Source organism: Pan troglodytes, chromosome 21 (genome assembly GCF_028858775.2).
Source record: "Pan troglodytes isolate AG18354 chromosome 21, NHGRI_mPanTro3-v2.0_pri, whole genome shotgun sequence".
Classification (NCBI taxonomy): Eukaryota; Metazoa; Chordata; class Mammalia; order Primates; family Hominidae; genus Pan; species Pan troglodytes.
Window position 1 is genome coordinate 41,146,544 of NC_072419.2, and position 18,218 is coordinate 41,164,761.

The 18,218-nt window shown below is 47.2% G+C and overlaps 1 protein-coding gene across 5 annotated transcripts in view; it reads left to right on the top strand.

The window, feature by feature from the left end:
• The window catches only part of ACSS2 (acyl-CoA synthetase short chain family member 2), a 52,662-nt gene extending 34,812 nt beyond the window's left edge, over positions 1 to 17,850 (top strand). For 2 of the 5 annotated variants that reach the window (XM_016937745.3, XM_009437081.4), the window contains exons 3-20: positions 3,000 to 3,091; positions 3,289 to 3,392; positions 3,650 to 3,722; positions 3,993 to 4,068; positions 4,220 to 4,334; positions 5,115 to 5,153; positions 9,326 to 9,463; positions 10,429 to 10,599; positions 10,896 to 11,029; positions 11,220 to 11,352; positions 11,434 to 11,490; positions 11,676 to 11,756; positions 11,853 to 11,882; positions 13,218 to 13,326; positions 15,587 to 15,655; positions 15,994 to 16,170; positions 16,766 to 16,840; positions 16,975 to 17,850. In XM_016937745.3, the coding sequence (XP_016793234.1) occupies positions 3,000 to 3,091; positions 3,289 to 3,392; positions 3,650 to 3,722; positions 3,993 to 4,068; positions 4,220 to 4,334; positions 5,115 to 5,153; positions 9,326 to 9,463; positions 10,429 to 10,599; positions 10,896 to 11,029; positions 11,220 to 11,352; positions 11,434 to 11,490; positions 11,676 to 11,756; positions 11,853 to 11,882; positions 13,218 to 13,326; positions 15,587 to 15,655; positions 15,994 to 16,170; positions 16,766 to 16,840; positions 16,975 to 17,102 (1,801 nt within the window). In that variant the 3' untranslated portion in view covers positions 17,103 to 17,850. The remainder of the gene's footprint in view (positions 1 to 2,999; positions 3,092 to 3,288; positions 3,393 to 3,649; positions 3,723 to 3,992; positions 4,069 to 4,219; positions 4,335 to 5,114; positions 5,154 to 9,325; positions 9,464 to 10,428; positions 10,600 to 10,895; positions 11,030 to 11,219; positions 11,353 to 11,433; positions 11,491 to 11,675; positions 11,757 to 11,852; positions 11,883 to 13,217; positions 13,327 to 15,586; positions 15,656 to 15,993; positions 16,171 to 16,765; positions 16,841 to 16,974) is intronic. The other 3 variants (XM_514806.7, XM_009437082.4, XM_001161837.6) reach the window with 3 other exon arrangements.
• Positions 17,851 to 18,218: the final 368 nt, after the last annotated feature.

An 18,218-nucleotide genomic window follows, 5' to 3' on the forward strand; every position in this document is an offset into this window, starting at 1 on the left:
TGCTGCAACCTCCATTTTCCGGATTCAAGCGATTCTCCTGCTTCAGCCTCCTGTAAAATTCAGTTTTTTAACATTCAATTTTCAAATTTTGGTCTTCAATGATATCTCAAGGGTCTTATTAAAGATCATAATGATACAGACTTCTTGCAAAGTAATTATTTTGGTCATTCCACACTAGTTGAATTATCCTAGCCCTGTGTCCTACAAAGAATGGTCCTGTCTGAATATTGATTGTTTCTGGAAAGTTACACAGAATATTGGTAACAGTGTTTTGCCCTGGGCATGGTGGCTCACGCCTGTAATCCCAGCACTTTGAGAGGCTGAAGCAGGATTGCTTGAGGCCAGGAGTTTGGAGACCACCCTGGACAATATATCGAGACTCTGCCTCTATGAAAAATTTTAAAATAAAAAAATTAGCCAGGTGTGGTAGCATGTGCCCGTAGTCCCATCTACTCAGGAGGCTGAAGTAAGAGGATTGCTTGAGCCCAGGAGTTGGAGGCTGCAGTGAGCTATGATTGTGCCTCTGTACTCCAGCCTATCAATAGAGTGAGACCCTGTCTCTAAAAAACAAATCACAAAACCCAAACCGTGGTTTGCCAGTAGGCAGGGTGATTGGGAGATAGGAGTGGGGAGAACACTTCTCATTATGTATCTTTTTATGTAGTCCCACTTGTATGTATTACTTATTCAAAGAAATCATAAAATTGGAAAAAAGCCACTAAGGGAAACATTTATTTATTTTTTGAGACAGGGACTCACTCTGTTGTCCAGGCTGGAGTTCAGTGACATGATTACAGCTCACTGCAGCCTTGACCTCCAGGGCACAAGCGATCTTCCTGCCTCAACCTCCTGAGTAGCTGAGACTACAGGTGTGCACCACCACGCTCAGCTAATTGAAAACGATTTTTTTTTTTTTAGCAATGAGGTTTTGCTGTGTTGCTCAGATTGGTCTTGAACTCCTGGTCTCAGGTGATCCTCCTGCCTTGGCCTCCCAAAGTGTTGGGATTACAGGCATGAGCCAAGAGATCTTCCCATCTCATCTTTCTGAGTGGCTGGGACTATAGGCGCATGACACCACACTCAGCTAAAAAATTTTTTTTTTTTTTTTGAGACAGAGTTTCATTCTTGTTGCCCAGGCTGGAGTACAGTGGCGCAATCTTGGCTCACTGCAACTTCCGCCTCCCAGATTCAAGTGATTCTCCTGCCTCAGCCTCCCGAGTAGCTGGCATTACAAGTATGCACTACCACACCCAGCTGATTTTTGTATTTTTAGTAGAGATGGAGTTTCTCCATGTTGGTCAGGCTGGTCTTGAACTCCTGACCTCACGTGATCCACCTGCCTCGGCCTCCCAAAGTGCTGGGATTACAGGTATGAGCCACCGTGCCCAGCCGGATCCAGCTCAATGTTTTTAGAGATGCGGTCTTGCTATGTTGCCAGGCTGGTCTTGAACTCATGGCCTCAATAGATGGGCCCACTTTGGCCTCCTAAAGTGTTAGAATTACAGGTGTGAGCCACCGTGCCTGACCCAAGATAGTATATTTTTTAAAAGTATTTCTCCCTAGTCACTCATTTTTATATCATTCTGCTCTATTTATAATGCTTATCATAATCTGAAATTATCCTGGTTATATTTGTTATTTGTTTATTACCCACACTATCATTGGAATATAAGCTCCATGATATCAGGTATCTTACTTGTGTTGTTCATTGGTGCCTTATTTCTTCTTTTGTTTGTTTGTTTGAGACGGAGTCTTACTCTGTCGCCCAGGCTGGAGTGCAGTGGCGTGATCTTGGCTCACCACAACCTCCACCTCCCTTCAAGCTATTCTCCTGCCTCAGCCTCCCAAGTAGCTGGGATTACAGGCGTGTGCCACCACACCCAGCTAATTTTTGTGTTTTTAGTAGAGGCATGGTTTCACCACATTGGCCAGGCTGGTCTCAAACTCCTGACTTCAGGTCATCTACCTGCCTCAGTCTCCTAGTGTGTTGGGATTACAGGAAAGAGCCACCACGCCCCGCCCATTGGTGCCTTATTTCTATACATGTAGATAGCACATAGTAGTTGTTGAATAAGCAAATGAATGCATGAAGGAATGACTGAAGTAAACCAGGCTAAAGCCTAGGAAGGAGTGGGAGGCAAGGCTGAGGAGGTAGACAGAAATCACCTGATACAGGATGGCGATTCTCAAACTTTATTTATTTATTCAAGATGGAATCTCACTCTGTCATCCAGACTGGAGTGCAGTAGTGTGATCTCAGCTCACTGCAACCTCTGCCTCCTGGGTTCAAGGGATTCTCGTGCCTCAGCCTCCCCAGTAGCTGGGATTACAGGCACACACCACCACACCCAGCTAATTTTTGTATTTTTATTAGAGACGTGGTTTCACCATGTTGGCCAGGCTGGTCTCAAACTCCTGACCTTTGATCTGTCCACCTTGGCCTTCCAAAGTGCTGGGATTACAGGCGTGAGCCACCGCGCCCGGCCAATTCTCAAGAATCCCCTACTAATTCCTTGTACCATCTTGTAATAAAGAAGCAGATCCTTGGACCCTGTGATTCTAATTCAGTATGTCTGAGCTGGGGCCCAGGAATCTACAAATCCTCTAGATGATTTAGGCACAAGTGATCTGGAGACCCTACTCTGAATAATGCAGTCTTGATGCCTCATCAGAAGGAATCACATCTGTGATGTCACTTCTCCTTAATACATTACTAGGATGGAAGAGAAGGGGCCGTCACTCCATTTCATCAAGGATCAGAGATGGACAGTGCATTTTCTAATGACATACAACATGTGTATAAAATATCTTGAATGGCCAAAGTATCTGACCCGTCAGCTCAAGATTGGTGATGGCAAGATTGATGGTGGGCAGATAGCTCATCCTCATAGAACAGTTCCAGGCCTTAGTGTCACTGAATGGATTTTATGACTCTGCCTGTTTCTTGTTTGGGGAAGAAGTTATACCCCTAATCACTGGTTCTTTCTGGTATGTCTCAGGGAGGGCAATGAGCCAGGGGAGACCACTCAGATCACATACCATCAGCTTCTGGTCCAAGTGTGTCAGTTCAGCAATGTTCTCCGAAAACAGGGTGAGTGTGGGGGTGTGGGAAAGGACTGGGGGTCTGGCCTTGGGGCATCTGAGACTTATGGAGAGAGGGCAAGGGATGGAAAGAATTTGGTAACAGAGGAAGAGAACAGGTCAGCTGGGAGGGAGGCCAGCTGGATGGGAGGGAGCAAGTAGCAGCAAGAAGGGTTCATGGTTCATATTCTGTGCTTTTACCTGCAGGCATTCAGAAGGGGGACCGAGTGGCCATCTACATGCCTATGATCCCAGAGCTTGTGGTGGCCATGCTGGCATGTGCCCGCATTGGGGCTTTGCACTCCATTGTGGTAGGAGTTTGGGCTGGTGAAAAGGGGCAGGCGGCGGGGGTGGGGCTCTGGAGAAGTAGGTTGGGCCTAGATGATGGAGGGTCTTAAATAACAAACTAAGGAGCTTAGAAGGTTTGTGTCATAGGTCCATATTAGTTATTCAGTTTCTTCTAGGACCCTGGCTTAGAGATCCTGAAAGTTTCATGAGCAACCCCTTTCCTCATTCACTCAATCCCTGGGGCTTTCTTCTCTCCCTCAGACTTTCTTCCCTTCCCTAGTTTGCAGGCTTCTCTTCAGAGTCTCTGTGTGAACGGATCTTGGATTCCAGCTGCAGTCTTCTCATCACTACAGGTGACTAATTCTCTCACCTCTTCTCCAGAACCCCCCATACCTCAAGCCTTGGTCTCCAATCAGCTCATTGGTATTTGGGGCTACTCAGCATAGAGGGTAGAGACTGCCTGCCTTTCCTCTCCTGGTCCCACCTCAGCTGACCCTCTGTCAGCTCGAATCAGCTGGAAGAGCCAGAGTTAAGAGGCCTACTCAGGAAGGGCCCTGTGGACATTGTGCCCACTAGGCAGCATGGGGCTTACTAAGGCCTGGAATGTCTGTTGCTCCCCAAAGATGCCTTCTACAGGGGGGAAAAGCTTGTGAACCTGAAGGAGCTGGCTGACGAGGCCCTGCAGAAGTGTCAGGAGAAGTAAGTGTGTTTGGCTACTGTCTGAGTTGACTGAGCCTTTCCCCAGTGCCAGGCTCCCTTTGTCCCCTCTACCCTAAATGGACATGGGTGGGTCTTGCCAAGTTCCCTTTGAGCCAACAAGGCTACCACTTTAGGCTTTTCTCTTCTCCAGGGGTTTCCCAGTAAGATGCTGCATTGTGGTCAAGCACCTGGGGCGGGCAGAGCTCGGCATGGGTGACTCCCCCAGCCAGTCCCCCCCAATTAAGAGGTCATGCCCGGATGTGCAGGTGAGTCTGGCACTGCTATGCCTTTCTCCAGGCTCAAATTCCTTCACTTTTCCTGCCTAGAAAATTCCCGATGTCCTTCTTTGCCTGCTCATCAGTATACTGAGGATCCAGGAGCAATTCTAGGAATGCCTCCTCTAGCAGGGCTAGGTGGGAACTGGAAGACTTTGACCTTGACTGTGGGTAGAGAGGCCCTTGTACCTTGAGAACATAGCACAAGCGATTGTAAGGGAGACTCCTATGCTGGTTGGGGTATCCTTGTGGGCACAGGGGATCCTCAGGGCCTAGGCTTGTGTTAGAAATGTCTAACTTGAGTGACAATATATAGTCATCTCCATTACTAGGCTGTGATGTGGGGTGGGCTACCTTTGTGGCCTAAGGGATGCCCACCTTGGAAGGACCAGAGTCCAGCCCTCACAATATGGCCTTTGTTAGCTTTGGACCCCCAGGCTTCTGGTGGGAATGGTAGAAATGCCCAGTGATGGCCTCCAGGCTGAGCAGCATGAGGGATCAAAGTTCTGGGGTTGAGTAAGAGTCTGTGACTTGAGGCTCCCTGAGGGGTCTTAGGGCTAGAGAGGCTGTAGTCTAGTTTAGGGAAGTTGGAAAGCCCAATCAGTGTTAGGGGTTTTACATATATAGGGGCTGGAATCAGGATCAGGAAAATGGAAGCTGGGAGGACCAGTGAGAAGGGAGTTTGGGGTTTACGACACATTGACCCTTTCCTCCCACTCCCTGTATACTTGGACCCTCCTCACTACCCTTTTCATCCTGGGCTCTTAACAGGGTAAACTGAAAGAGAAATCCAAGCGTGTTCAGCCCCAGGTATCCATTTCTGCACTGCCGTGGGCACCGCTTCCCTGTTTGCTTGTCTGTGTGCTCATCTGCCCTTTGCCTGTTTGCCCCATTGAGGTGGCTGCCAGACCTAACCTCCTTCCCCTTGCCCCTGGGCAACTTGCCATCTAAGCCACTGAAGGGTGGTGAAATTAAATGTCCGTTACTGCCTCTGTGAATTGGTATAGAGTATGGATCTTAAAGAGGTAACAGCAGAACACATTTTATCCTGCTACTCAGGACCTTTGTAGGAGAGGGGACAAGGTAACCTGTCAGAAAACATTTACTGTGCAGGTAGCTGGAGCAGAGCCGAGAGACAGGAGGAGGAGGAGGTGGAGGAGGTTCAGACACTGACTTTGGGAATTCACTGTCAAGTTGGGGAGTTAGACATGTATTATTAATACAAAGGAAAATCTAAGTTTTATACGGGATAGCAGAGGAGATTCCTAAATACATTTATATAGTGCTTTGGGATTTATAAACTGCATATAACTTTGTAATATGATTAAGTGCTAAACTGAACAAAAGTCATATTGTAGGTGGTTCTAAGAAGGGAGATCCATAAGGGGGTGCTCAAAGCAGATTAGTATCGAGGAAAGAGTGGGCCTGAAGTCCAGAGACCAATTTTTAGCTGTATGACCTTGAGTAAGTCAATTCTCCCCTCTGGGATTCAGTTTCCTTATCAGTAATGGAGAGATGATAACACATGCTATAAAAGGAAACAGCTTCCCTTCCTAAAACAACACATAAAGCTCACTATTCCTCTGGATTTTACCATCTTCACAGGGTGTCTTACTCTAAATCTGCTATATGATTAACCTCTTAGGCCAATGGTAGATATAAGCCCCTTTTCTCTATTCTCATTAGCATGGTGGAGACAGATCTGATTCCTAGGGCATACTGCTTTCCTTTTAAAACTCAGGCAGGACCTACACCCTTTCTTTTGAAAGAGGTGACAAACTTAGTGGCTTAAATTGTAATCTCTGGAGCCAGATTACTTGGGTTCAAATCCTGGCTCTGCCATCTGCTGCTGTGTAAACTTGAACAAATTACTTAAGCTCTCTCGCTTGTTTCTCCTTCTGTAAGATAAGGATAATAATTATACCTATGTTATCGGGTTTTGTCAATATATGTAAGGTGTTTGGCACATAGTAACTACTCAATAAATGTTAGCTGTTTTTTCCTTCCCCTTAATGCAACAGACAGATTGGCATTTCTAAAACAGAGACCAGAAAAGAAATAACAAACTCTTGTAATTCTTAATACCAGAGACCTTCAGGCCAAAGGCTACTGGATTTTTGTTTCTTGGAGGTGAAAATAACCAGTTTCCAAAATACCGAAGAGCATAAAAATAGGCTTAAAAAGTCCAGGTTGTTGGTCTGAGAATTGCAGTCAAAGCTGCAAAAATCTTTCTGACAATGGGCCCCATATTTAAAAATTAAAAAATAGTTTTCAAAAGAGCTGCAAAAATCCTGGCAGGGCTCCAAACCCCTTTATCCTTAAACAATCTTCCAGGGAGACCCTGGCAGGGTTTGCAGGGACCCTCCTCAACCATATCGTCTATGAGCTCCCTCATATTCCTCTCCCGTACATGGCAGCTGCCCTCCTTGAGACTATCCTGGTCCAAGGACAAAGGCCAACTCCTCAATTCTTATTTTAGAAAATCCAGACCTTTTCCTGGTGCAGAGCCTGGGGCCTCATAGGCACACACCTAATTCACAATCAAAGGTTGCTCTGCTAATTGAGTTCACTCTGCTTCCTGGTGCTAGTTATCAGTTCCACACCTGGAGTACTCTGACCCCTCCACCTCTATATACACACCCACCCACAAAAGAAATAATAAGATTATAAGAGTGCCCTCATTGCAGAGCCACAGTTGTAACTATGCCTTGTCCTTACATGTACTTAGTGCCTGTTCTGTGGCAGTTCACAGTGCTGTAGACCAGCACCATTTGTCCAAAGCAGTATTGATACTTCTGGTTGAATACCTTAGTGCCCCCATCTCAAGTGATCATTTGGCAGGAAAAAAAGTACCCATGTGACAATGTATGTGTAGATGCATATGGATAGACAAAATCAGGTGTGTTCTTATGTTTTCTAACCGTAGGCAGCTTTCTCTCTCTTCTTCCTTTTTCTAGGCTTATCGTTTTTATGATGTTGATAATCCAGAAATTTCAAATTCTCTACCATAAGGGGCAGGTGGTACAGAAAGAACAGAGTGGTTAGAGAGTCATTTTCTAATGTATCAAGCTATATATCTAACACTCCAGAAGTTTTTTTAACCAAATATGCACACAACAAATTAGCATATATCCTTATAATGGGAGAATGGCATTTATCTTACACCATCATGTCTACCTGCCAGCCAGGGCCATTGAACATACAAGAATCTAATTAATATGAAAGGACTTTGTGACAGCTAAAGCAAACCCCAAACAGTTCCCATCATCACACTCTTAAGTTTTTGTGGTTTTGTTTTTGTTTTTGTTTTTGTTTTTTGAGATGGAGTCTCACTCTGTCGCTCAGGCTGAAGTACAGTGGTACGATCTCGGCTTACTGCAACTTCTGCTTCCTGGTTTCAAGCGATTCTCCTGCCTCACCCTCCCAAGTAGCTGGGATTACAGGTGCCTACCACCACGCCTGGCTACTTTTTGTATTTTTAGTAGAGATGAGGTTTCACCATGTTGGCCAGGCTGGTCTTGAACTCACTCCTCACCTCAGGTGATCTGCCCACTTTGGCCTCCCAAAGTGCTGGGATTACAGGCGTGAGCCACTGCGCCCAGCCCCACACTCTTAAGTTTAACTCCCAGTAGTCACTGAACTAACCTCTATCTCTCCTGACATTCATCAGTCTTCCTCATCCCACCCCAACCTCTACCCTTGGGGCAATCCAAGGCTTGATGTTTACTAGATAATACTTTTCTCTTTTGGTGTTTACCACATCCTGTGAGTCTGTTAAGGCAAGAATGACTGTCCTCATTTGTAAAAGGAGAGACTTAAGGTAAAGTGATTTGCCCAAGGTCATATAGCTAGGAAGTGGCAGAACTGGTACTGAAGTACACTGAAGATTTCGGACAAATTCAAGGGATCTAACTTCATTTAGCAGATGGTAGACTCAAAATTGGTGTTCAAAGAGGTGATATAGACAGAAAAGTAAAACAGTTTCAAAGGAGAATTTAGAGAAGTTTCAGGATGACAGATCCAGAAGTAATTATCAAAGGCATAGGGGGACATCCTTCTACTGGGAGAAGTCCACCTTGGTCCTTCTTCACCAACTTGAAGCAAAGCTTCCTGCTGAATGGAACCTGTCCCCTCAAGCAAAAGTCTCTATGGGAAACCCTATTGGTACCAGTGGTGTAAAGGCAGGAGCAGAGCTAGGGTAGGAAACCCGCAGACGTGGATTGGGTCTGGACATGTAGGCAAAAGTGCTTGGACCAAGATCTGTTGACTTATTTTACTACTAACAGGGTCAGGTGCCCACCTCACCTGTAAGCTCTGACTAATTTTGCATTTCTGAATTGTGTGGTGTCCGCATCCCTGCTAATGAGCCTAGTCCCATAAGTACATATGTATGTATGTAGACCTGTGTGTGCATAGTCATTCATCCAACAAAAATTGACTGAGTGCCAGGCACTTTGCTAGATGTTGGGAGATATGGCAGGGGTCGGGAGGAAAGACATTTCACCTCCTTCATAGATGTCGCTATCTAGATGGGGAGACAGTAATCAAGTAGACAACTAAACAAAATAACAGGAAATATGTACTGTGTGGGAAAGAAACATGGTGTTGTGATCAATAATAATAGCAGGGTTGGGGGTAGCAATCTATCAGATACTGTTCAGGTAAAGACTTTCCAAGAAGGTGACATTTCAGCTCAGAATTGAAGGATGGGAAGGGATCAGCCAAGGGTTCCTCCTCAGCCTGAGGCCAGGTGAGAGGAGTTCTGGGGTAGAGATGGGGGTAGGATGGCAGGGTGGTTGGAGTACTCAGTAAGCTTGGGTTCTGCTCCTGTTCTTTCTGTTCCATTCCATCCTTGAAGGGCCTTCTCTCCCTTCCTGTACTCCTACCTGCCTGTCCCACCTCATTCCCTCCAGGGGCAAGGTACAGGTGTATCTTGTCCCCATCTTGAGCTGTTCACAGTTCTTCCCTGCCCATCCCTGCAGATCTCATGGAACCAAGGGATTGACTTGTGGTGGCATGAGCTCATGCAAGAGGCAGGGGATGAGTGTGAGCCCGAGTGGTGTGATGCCGAGGACCCACTCTTCATCCTGTACACCAGTGGCTCCACAGGCAAACCCAAGGCAAGTGTGTGTGTGTGTGTGTGTGTGTGTGTGTGTGTGTGTGTATGTATTATGTAGGGGTAAGAAGTAAGTTTCTGAGGAAACAAGTAATGAAATTATTTTTTTCCTACAACCCTGAGTTTTGGAAATGTAGCATTGTCTTTTCTAAATCAAATTAAGACATAAATCCTCAATCTATAGGTGGTGAGGCCCAGGGTGAGACAGTTCAGGTGGAGGGTTTTCATACAGCTGACATGGATGTTCTTTCCCTATGCACCCATGGTTTGGTTGAAGGAGAGCTATTCTGTTAACTCAAGGCCAAGGGTGGGCACAGAGATCCCTCTCGGGCTTCTAAGACCATAACTCTTAGAGTTCAATTCCTTCCACCTGGCACACTATTAACATGTAGTCCTCTGCCAGCACACACCATGGGAGCCGGAAACACTTAAGAAAACTGTTTCTTCCATTGACTTGAAAGCTATGTCACTCTACCTTCTGCCCACTCCACCCCTAAATTATCTCCATATGCTTTGGAATATCCCTCAATAAGTCTTTAGAAACACAATTTTGGCCTCTCTTTCATAGAGATGGGGGTAGGGATGGAATAAGCAAAGGGAATTATCTTTTTTTTCCCACTCACTCTGATGGTGTGTAATTGAGTGTGTGGGCACAAATACACAACAGAGGGACTTTATGAGTGTGCTATGAGTGCTCATGTGTGAGTGATGTGGGTGGCTCTGAAATACCATCTGAGGGTGCTGGTATGAATGATGGCCTGATAGACATATGTGTCATCAGGAGTGTGATAAAGGAGATGAGATGGGAGCATGGAGAAAAGGAGATGGAAGGGAGATGGATGCTGTGAAAAGGGTGCTGGCAGGGCTGGAATCCCTGAGGAGGATCTTCCTCCAGCTCTGCCCAGCCTCCATTTGGTGGTCAGTAGGGGTGGGCATAAGACCCTAACCTGTTCCCCATTCTTCCCACAGGGTGTGGTTCACACAGTTGGGGGCTACATGCTCTATGTAGCCACAACCTTCAAGTATGTGTTTGACTTCCATGCAGAGGATGTGTTCTGGTGCACGGCAGACATTGGTTGGATCACTGGTCATTCCTACGTCACCTATGGGCCACTGGCCAATGGTGCCACCAGTGTTTTGGTGAGAAGGGAGCCACCTGGCCTAGCTGGGGGATGGACAAGATTATCCTGGGTGACTACCTCCCAAGGCTGCTTGGTCTAGAGGGAGGGGGACTTATACAATCATCTGTTTTCTGGAGAAAGAGAAGTCCTGAGGGGGTTGCGTATCCTGACTAGGATGGTATCTTGGCTTGTCTGGCCAGGGAGTGAAGATATGGTTGGTCAGAAAGGGCAAAATACTGAACCTGAGGGAATGGTAGGGGGATGAATAGAAGGACTATTAGGAAAGACTGGGAATGACCAGCCTTCATGGGTCAGTTTGAGGGGATTCCCACATATCCGGACGTGAACCGCCTGTGGAGCATTGTGGACAAATACAAGGTGACCAAGTTCTACACAGCACCCACAGCCATCCGTCTGCTCATGAAGTTTGGAGATGAGCCTGTCACCAAGTGAGACCTCTTCCCAGTTGCTGCCCTGTGGGTATCCCTCAGAGCTGGGTGCTGGCCTTTGTACAGTCTCTTCTTTTCCATTGTCCCAACTCTCTGACCTGGAATAGAGGACGGGGCAAGAGAAAAGCCTGGGTATGTGTGTCTTCCAGTAGTACTCAGAGCCTTCCTCTCTCCCATTCCCCTGCCCTAGGCATAGCCGGGCATCCTTGCAGGTGTTAGGCACAGTGGGTGAACCCATCAACCCTGAGGCCTGGCTATGGTACCACCGGGTGGTAGGTGCCCAGCGCTGCCCCATCGTGGACACCTTCTGGCAAACAGAGACAGTGAGTGAAGGGTACAGAAGGCTGGGGCCCAGGGACAATGTGGGAAGATTGACTCAAATTTCTCATCTCTGACTTCCCCAGGGTGGCCACATGTTGACTCCCCTTCCTGGTGCCACACCCATGAAACCCGGTTCTGCTGTGAGTGATGCTTCCCTGGCTGGTCTTGGGCTAGGCAGGGATGGTGTCTTGGGGCATTTGGCCTAGCTAGATAGTGGAGAACTGGACTGATATGTGTGAAGAATTTGGGGTTCTGGGGCTCCTTGGGAGTTGAGTCAGAGTTGCCTCATTCCTCTTCTTGGGTTCTGTCTCCTGTTTGCTTCTAGACTTTCCCATTCTTTGGTGTAGCTCCTGCAATCCTGAATGAGTCCGGGGAAGAGTTGGAAGGTGAAGCTGAAGGTTATCTGGTGAGGCCCTGGCCCTTGGGAGTCTTTAAGGAGAGAGGGAAAGGGTCTGCCAAGGGTACTTTGCTTTAGAGTTAATAACCTAATCTCTCCTGGTAGCTGCTTAGGACTGAAACTTCATGGTTGGAGGTTTGCTCACTGAGAGACCCTGGAGGGGACCCTCGATACTTTGCCTGCATCTCTTCCTTTTGGGCCATAAGTCTCCTAAGGGCGTTTTAAGAGTTGCTCAGATTCCTGATGGTACCTTTTTGGGTCTGGAAGACTAAGTCCCATCTTCTTTTGACAAAGATTCTACAGAAAGGAGGCTTTATAACATAGTAGAAAATCACGTAGGATCTGGAGTCACCGTGCCTGGGTTCGAATCCTAGCTCTGCCTCTTCTGTGACCTCAGATAAGTTATTTAACGCCTCTGAATCTACATTTTCTAATTTGTAAAATAGGGTTAAAGTGGTGCCTCTGGCCGGGCACGGTGGCTCACACCTGTAATCCTAGCACTTTGGGAGGCTGAGGTGGGCGGATCACCTGAGGCCAGGAGTGCAAGACCAGCCTGGCCAACATGGTGAAACCCCGTCTTTACCAAAAATACAAAAAGTAAAGTAACTGGGCGTGGTGGTGGACGTCTGTAATCCCAGCTACACGGGAGGCTGAGACAGGAGAATCACTTGAACCGGGGAGGTGGAGGTTGTATTGAGCCGAAATTGTGCCATTGCACTTCATCCTGGGCAACAAGAGCAAAATTCCGTCTCAGAAAAAAATAATGCCTTTGTCTCCTATGGTTGCTTGCTTGATTGAGTTAGATAATCCACATGAAGGGGTTAGCAGAGAAACTAACAATTAGTACTTGATAAACATTAGCTGTTGTGATTATTGTATTCATACTTGCAGGAGCCTCACCTGTCCCTTCAACCCCACCCCATTTCACTTTCCCAAGAGCAAGTTAGTAACAGGGGCAGGGCTTACATCCAGGCCTTCTGACTCAGCCTAGAATTCCATCCATTCCATCGATCTGCTGCCAAAGAATGTTACTGATTGGGCAATAATTATTTACTTGGTGTGTGGGCACCACTGTTTTTTAAATGAGTGTTTTCATTTGTATCAAACTGGACCTGCTTTCCTCAAGGATTGCCCAAAAGGAGACACAAATTTACTAAACACTTATCAATAATAGAACACCGTGCTAGGCAATTTCCATATACTATTAATTTAATCCTCACAATAACTTTGGAAGACAGAAAGTATTTTCTCTGATTTACAGATGAGGATCCTGAAGCTCAGAGGGGTAAAGTTACTTCTCTGAGGTCACCTAGCTAGTAAGTGGTAGAGCTGGGATTCCAAGCCAGGATCCTCTGTCTCCAAAGCCTGTACTTCATTCAGGACACTTTCCCCCACATTTAGAAAAGCTGTAATTATCTTCCAGTGAGACAGCATAGCAAATGTGATCACTGTACCTTCCTCACTCCCCAGGTGTTCAAGCAGCCCTGGCCAGGGATCATGCGCACAGTCTATGGGAACCACGAACGCTTTGAGACAACCTACTTTAAGAAGTTTCCTGGATACTATGTTACAGGAGATGGTGAGCCTTAGCTATCCCCCTCTTGCACCTCCCACTAAGACATGTACCTTCCACTTCCATTTTCAGGAAGAGTTGGTGTATTGCTATAAAATAATACCTGAGACTGGGTGATTTATAAAGAAAAGAGGTTTATTTTGGATCATCATTCTTCAGGCTGTGCAGGAAGCATGGTGCTGGCATCTGCCTATGGTGAGGCCTCAGGTAGCTTCCAATCACGGCAGAAAGCGAAGGGAAAGCCAGTGTTTGACATGGCAAGAGAGGAAGCAAGGGAGAGAGGGAGGAGATACCAGCCTCTTTTAAACAACCAGATCTTACATGAACTCATAGAGTTACTGCAAGTACAGCACCAAGCCATTCATGAGGGATTTGCCCCCCCCCCCGCTCCCCCCCCACCTCCCCGGCCTTGACCAAAACACCTCCCACCAGGCCCCACCTCTAACACTGGGGATCATATTTCAACATGAGATTTGGAAGGGACAAACATCCAAACTATATCAGTTGGTTAGGGGTAAAGAAAATCAGAGAAGAATGTGTCCTACATGTCAGTATCCGGTTTCTACGCAGAGCTACAAAGACTGTAAGGGCAGGAATGAGTATAGCAGGAGGGGTCTCAGAATGGTGCCATCTGAACTTTGATGTATGAGGAAAGATGGACAATGTATGCTCCTGTGTTGAAAGAGATGGGGCATGTGGCAGTGCATGATTATTATGCCATGTTTGTCTTTATGTTTGGAGTCTGTGTTTCTCCATCTATCCATCTACCAATCCATTCATCCATAAGATCTGAGCACTGTGATCCTGTGCCCGGGCACTGATCATGAATAATGTAGTCAAAATCTCCTCCCTCATGGGGATTCTAGTAAGGGGAGACAGACAAACCCAACAAACATAAATAAGCTTATCTTAGATAGAGATAAATGCTGTTAAGAAAAATAAACAGGGTAGCATGATAGTGTGTGCAGGGATGGCTACTGTACACAGGATCGTCGGAGAAGACTTCTCTGAAGTGACATTTGAGCAGAGGCCTGAAGGGTGAGAAGGAAACAGGCATGGGAAAATCTAGAGTAAGAGTGTTTTGTGCAGAGGGACACAGCTTGAGATGTCTGAAGAATGGACTGAAGCCTGTGTGGCTGGAGCGTAGCAAGCAAAGGGAAGAATATTACATGACGTTGGAGACGTACATAATACAGGGAGGGTCTTGTGGGCCATGGTGAGGAGTTTGAATTTTATTCAAAGTACAGTGGGAAACCTTTTGTTGTTGTTGTTGTTTGTTTTTTTTTGAGACAGAATCTCACTCTGTCACCCAGGCTGGAGTGCGGTGGCACGACCTCAGCTCACTGCAACCTCCACCTCCCGGGTTCAAGCAATTCTCCTGCCTCAGCTTCTCAAGTAGCTGGGATTACAGGCGGGTGCCACCATGCCTGGCTAATTTTTGTATTTTTAGTAGAGACGGGGTTTCACCATGTTGGCCATGTTGGTCTCGAACTCCTGATCCACCCACCTTGGCCTCCCAAAGTGCTGGGATTACAGGCATGAGCCACCATGCCTGGCCACCTTTTGGGGTTTTAAGCAGGGGAGTGCTAAGAATTGATTTACTGTTTAGAAAATAACTTTGCTGGATTTATGGAGAATAGAGTTTAGGTGAGTATACTATTGGCATGGAACAAATTATCCCAAAAGTTGGCAGCTTAAAATAACAAATATTATCTCACACAGTTTCTGAGGATCAGGAGTCTGTGAACAGTTTCACTGGGTAGTTCTCATTCTGGGTCTCTTGTGAGTTTCAGTCAAGCTGTTGGTAGGGCCTGTAGTCATCTGAAGGTTTGAGTGAGCCTGGAGGACCTACGTTCATGCTTACTCGCATGGTTGTTAGCAGGAATCCTCAGTTCCTCACCTCACCATAGGACTACTCAATACATGGCAGCTAGCTTACCCTACAGCAAATGATCTGAGACAATGCAACCAAGACAAGCTAGGTGTCTTCTACAACCTAATCTCAGAAGTGACATCCTATCACTTCTGCCAAATCCTATGATGACACAGACTAACCCTAGTACAATGAGAAAGAGGACTGCAGGGCTATGAATACCAAGAGGCAGAGATCAGTGGCGCCCTCTTGGAGGCTGGCTACTACAGTGGGCAAGAGTGGAAGCAGGAAGACTTGTTAGAAGGCTATTGCAGAAGGTGTAGCAGTTTGGTAATGTGGATCAGGTATCCTACCATAGGGTTTTTATTTATTAGGTTTTGCATTTCTTCCCAGGCTGCCAGCGGGACCAGGATGGCTATTACTGGATCACTGGCAGGATTGATGACATGCTCAATGTATCTGGTGAGGGCCAGGGGCCACCTTCCCATCTTATTAACTCTGCTCCTCTGACAACACCCAGCCGAAGCCTTCCGCAAGAGCCCAGGAGTGTCCTTTGGCCAGACCATGTACTAAGTGTAGCATTCAGTTCTGGGCCCAGGTTTTAGAGGAGTAATGAACACTGGAATGTGCCTAGAGTAGGGGAACTTGGATGGTGGGGTGACTGAAAGCACGTCATCTGAGGAGTGAATGAAGGGTCTTCTCCGTTTGGCCAGACCAGGACTGCCCCATGGGTACAGATGGAGCATGGGCTGGGGCAGAGCCTGGGATCTCTCTCATGGCACTTCCTTTCCCTTGACAAGGACACCTGCTGAGTACAGCGGAGGTGGAGTCAGCACTTGTGGAACATGAGGCTGTTGCAGAGGCAGCTGTGGTGGGCCACCCTCATCCTGTGAAGGGTGAATGCCTCTACTGCTTTGTCACCTTGTGTGATGGCCACACCTTCAGCCCCAAGCTCACCGAGGAGCTCAAGAAGCAGAGTAAGGAGCCTTCCTGGGCAGGGACTATAGGGTCTGTCTTGGAGGCCCAGTTATCACTGCAAGTTGTTGGGGAGGGGCTAGAGCAAGCTGCTCCCCAAACCACAAACAGATTCCAGGGGGCCCCATGGGCTGATTGCCCTCTTCCTGTTCAGTCTCCACTAGTCTCCCACTAGGATAATAATAATAGCCAACATTTCTAGAATACTTTGTGCCACCGCTAGGCTAAGTGCTTTAAATGAATTACCCCACTTAATCCCTAGAGTCACCTCCATGAAACAGATCTTATTGTTACCTTCATGCTAAAGATGATGAAACTGAGACTCATAGAAGTTAAATCACTTGCCCAAGGCCACACTGCTAGAAAGGTGGCATTTAAACTCTAGCAGGCTCATTCTACAGCCTGAGTTCCATAAGATAAAATGAGAGAGTAAAGAGACAAGTGTGTTGAGAGCAAGAGAAGCAGTGAACCTGAGGCTGTCTCTGTGGGCAGGGACTTGAGGAGGAAACAGGTGGGGAACAAAGCCATCTCTACTTTGATTTTTGAAAAGTCTGGCTAAGGGTGCTGAAGAAATGCTTGATGATTTGTTGGTTACAGTTAGAGAAAAGATTGGCCCCATTGCCACACCAGACTACATCCAGAATGCACCTGGCTTGCCTAAAACCCGCTCAGGTATGTTCAGAGCCTCCATGGATTGGGATGGGCTGAGGCCTGGTGGTGGTGGGGTGTGCGTGGATGAAAGCCTTTGGCAGGGCTGGGGTGGGTCAGTGCTTTCACCAAGTAACTAGAGGTCTGTGGTTCCCCAGGGAAAATCATGAGGCGAGTGCTTCGGAAGATTGCTCAGAATGACCATGACCTCGGGGACATGTCTACTGTGGCTGACCCATCTGTCATCAGTCACCTCTTCAGCCACCGCTGCCTGACCATCCAGTGAACATGATCCTGACCTTTACCTAGGATTCCTCCTGCTCCAAACTTTGCCCATCCTCTTTGCCCCCTCAGGAGTGCTGAGGGCCAGTGTTGACCCACACTACCCTCCCTTGACCAGCTGTCTGGGACCGGAAACCAGCTTTGTCTCCAGGTAGAGACAACATCCTGTGACTGCCAGGCAGAAGGGACAGGGCCCAGGTCAGCCTCAGTCTGCTGTGCCTCCAGACTGCAGAGCTCTCAGAACCCAGAACAGGGACGAAAAGGCTACCTCTCCTACCCAAGTTAAGTGTTCAGAGGGGATGTGAGGGCCTCCACTGAAGCAGGGAGGCAGCTGTGTAATCCTATGTTAGCTCTCTTAGGAAGCCCCAGTACTTATATTGGGCATGCACTTGCCCTTAAAAACAATGATTTGTGAGTCCAGGAACAATTTACTATTTTTAAAATATTTTGCTGCTTCTGTTCTGGGTCTGAATTCCCTTTTGTGCCAGATGCCAGTACTGTCTGCCCATTGGCTCCAGGGGCTGTATGGGCAGATTCAGTCTCCAGAGGGTATTCAGATCATCTGCTTCTTTGAAGGAGTAAATGTGTTTTGTTCCTAGGGCCAGAGGAGCTTGTCTTCCTTGTCCTCTGTTCTCACCCTCCCCTGAACAGAACCCAGCCCATAAGAGACATTCTCAGATGAAACTCTGTTTTCTTGCCCCAGTCAGGCTCAAGCCCTGTGGTTGTAGGAATAAAGCCTGTGATCTCAAGAAGTGGTGACTTGTTTTCTTAGGTGTCTGTGCCCTGAGGCTGTATATTCATTAGTGGCTCTGATTTGTGTGGCAGATGGGAAGGGAGGGGTATTTCCTAGGACTATCCCCAATATCTTCCTTCTAGAACTTTTGGTTTGGGCAGAGCGAAGGAGGCTTCACTGACAGGGCCTTTGACAAGCCCCTGAGCTAAGCAGGAAACTGACTGAAGCCAGTTCACAACTGTTATGTATGTCCCATCTTGGTTGCCTTCCCTCCTGGGCTCCTGCCAGGGACTCTCATTCCTCCCTGTGATCCAGTAAGAGCATTAGTGGGTGGCTAAGGATTGAAACTTCAGGGTTCCACCTGTAGAGACTGGTCTAGGGGGACCC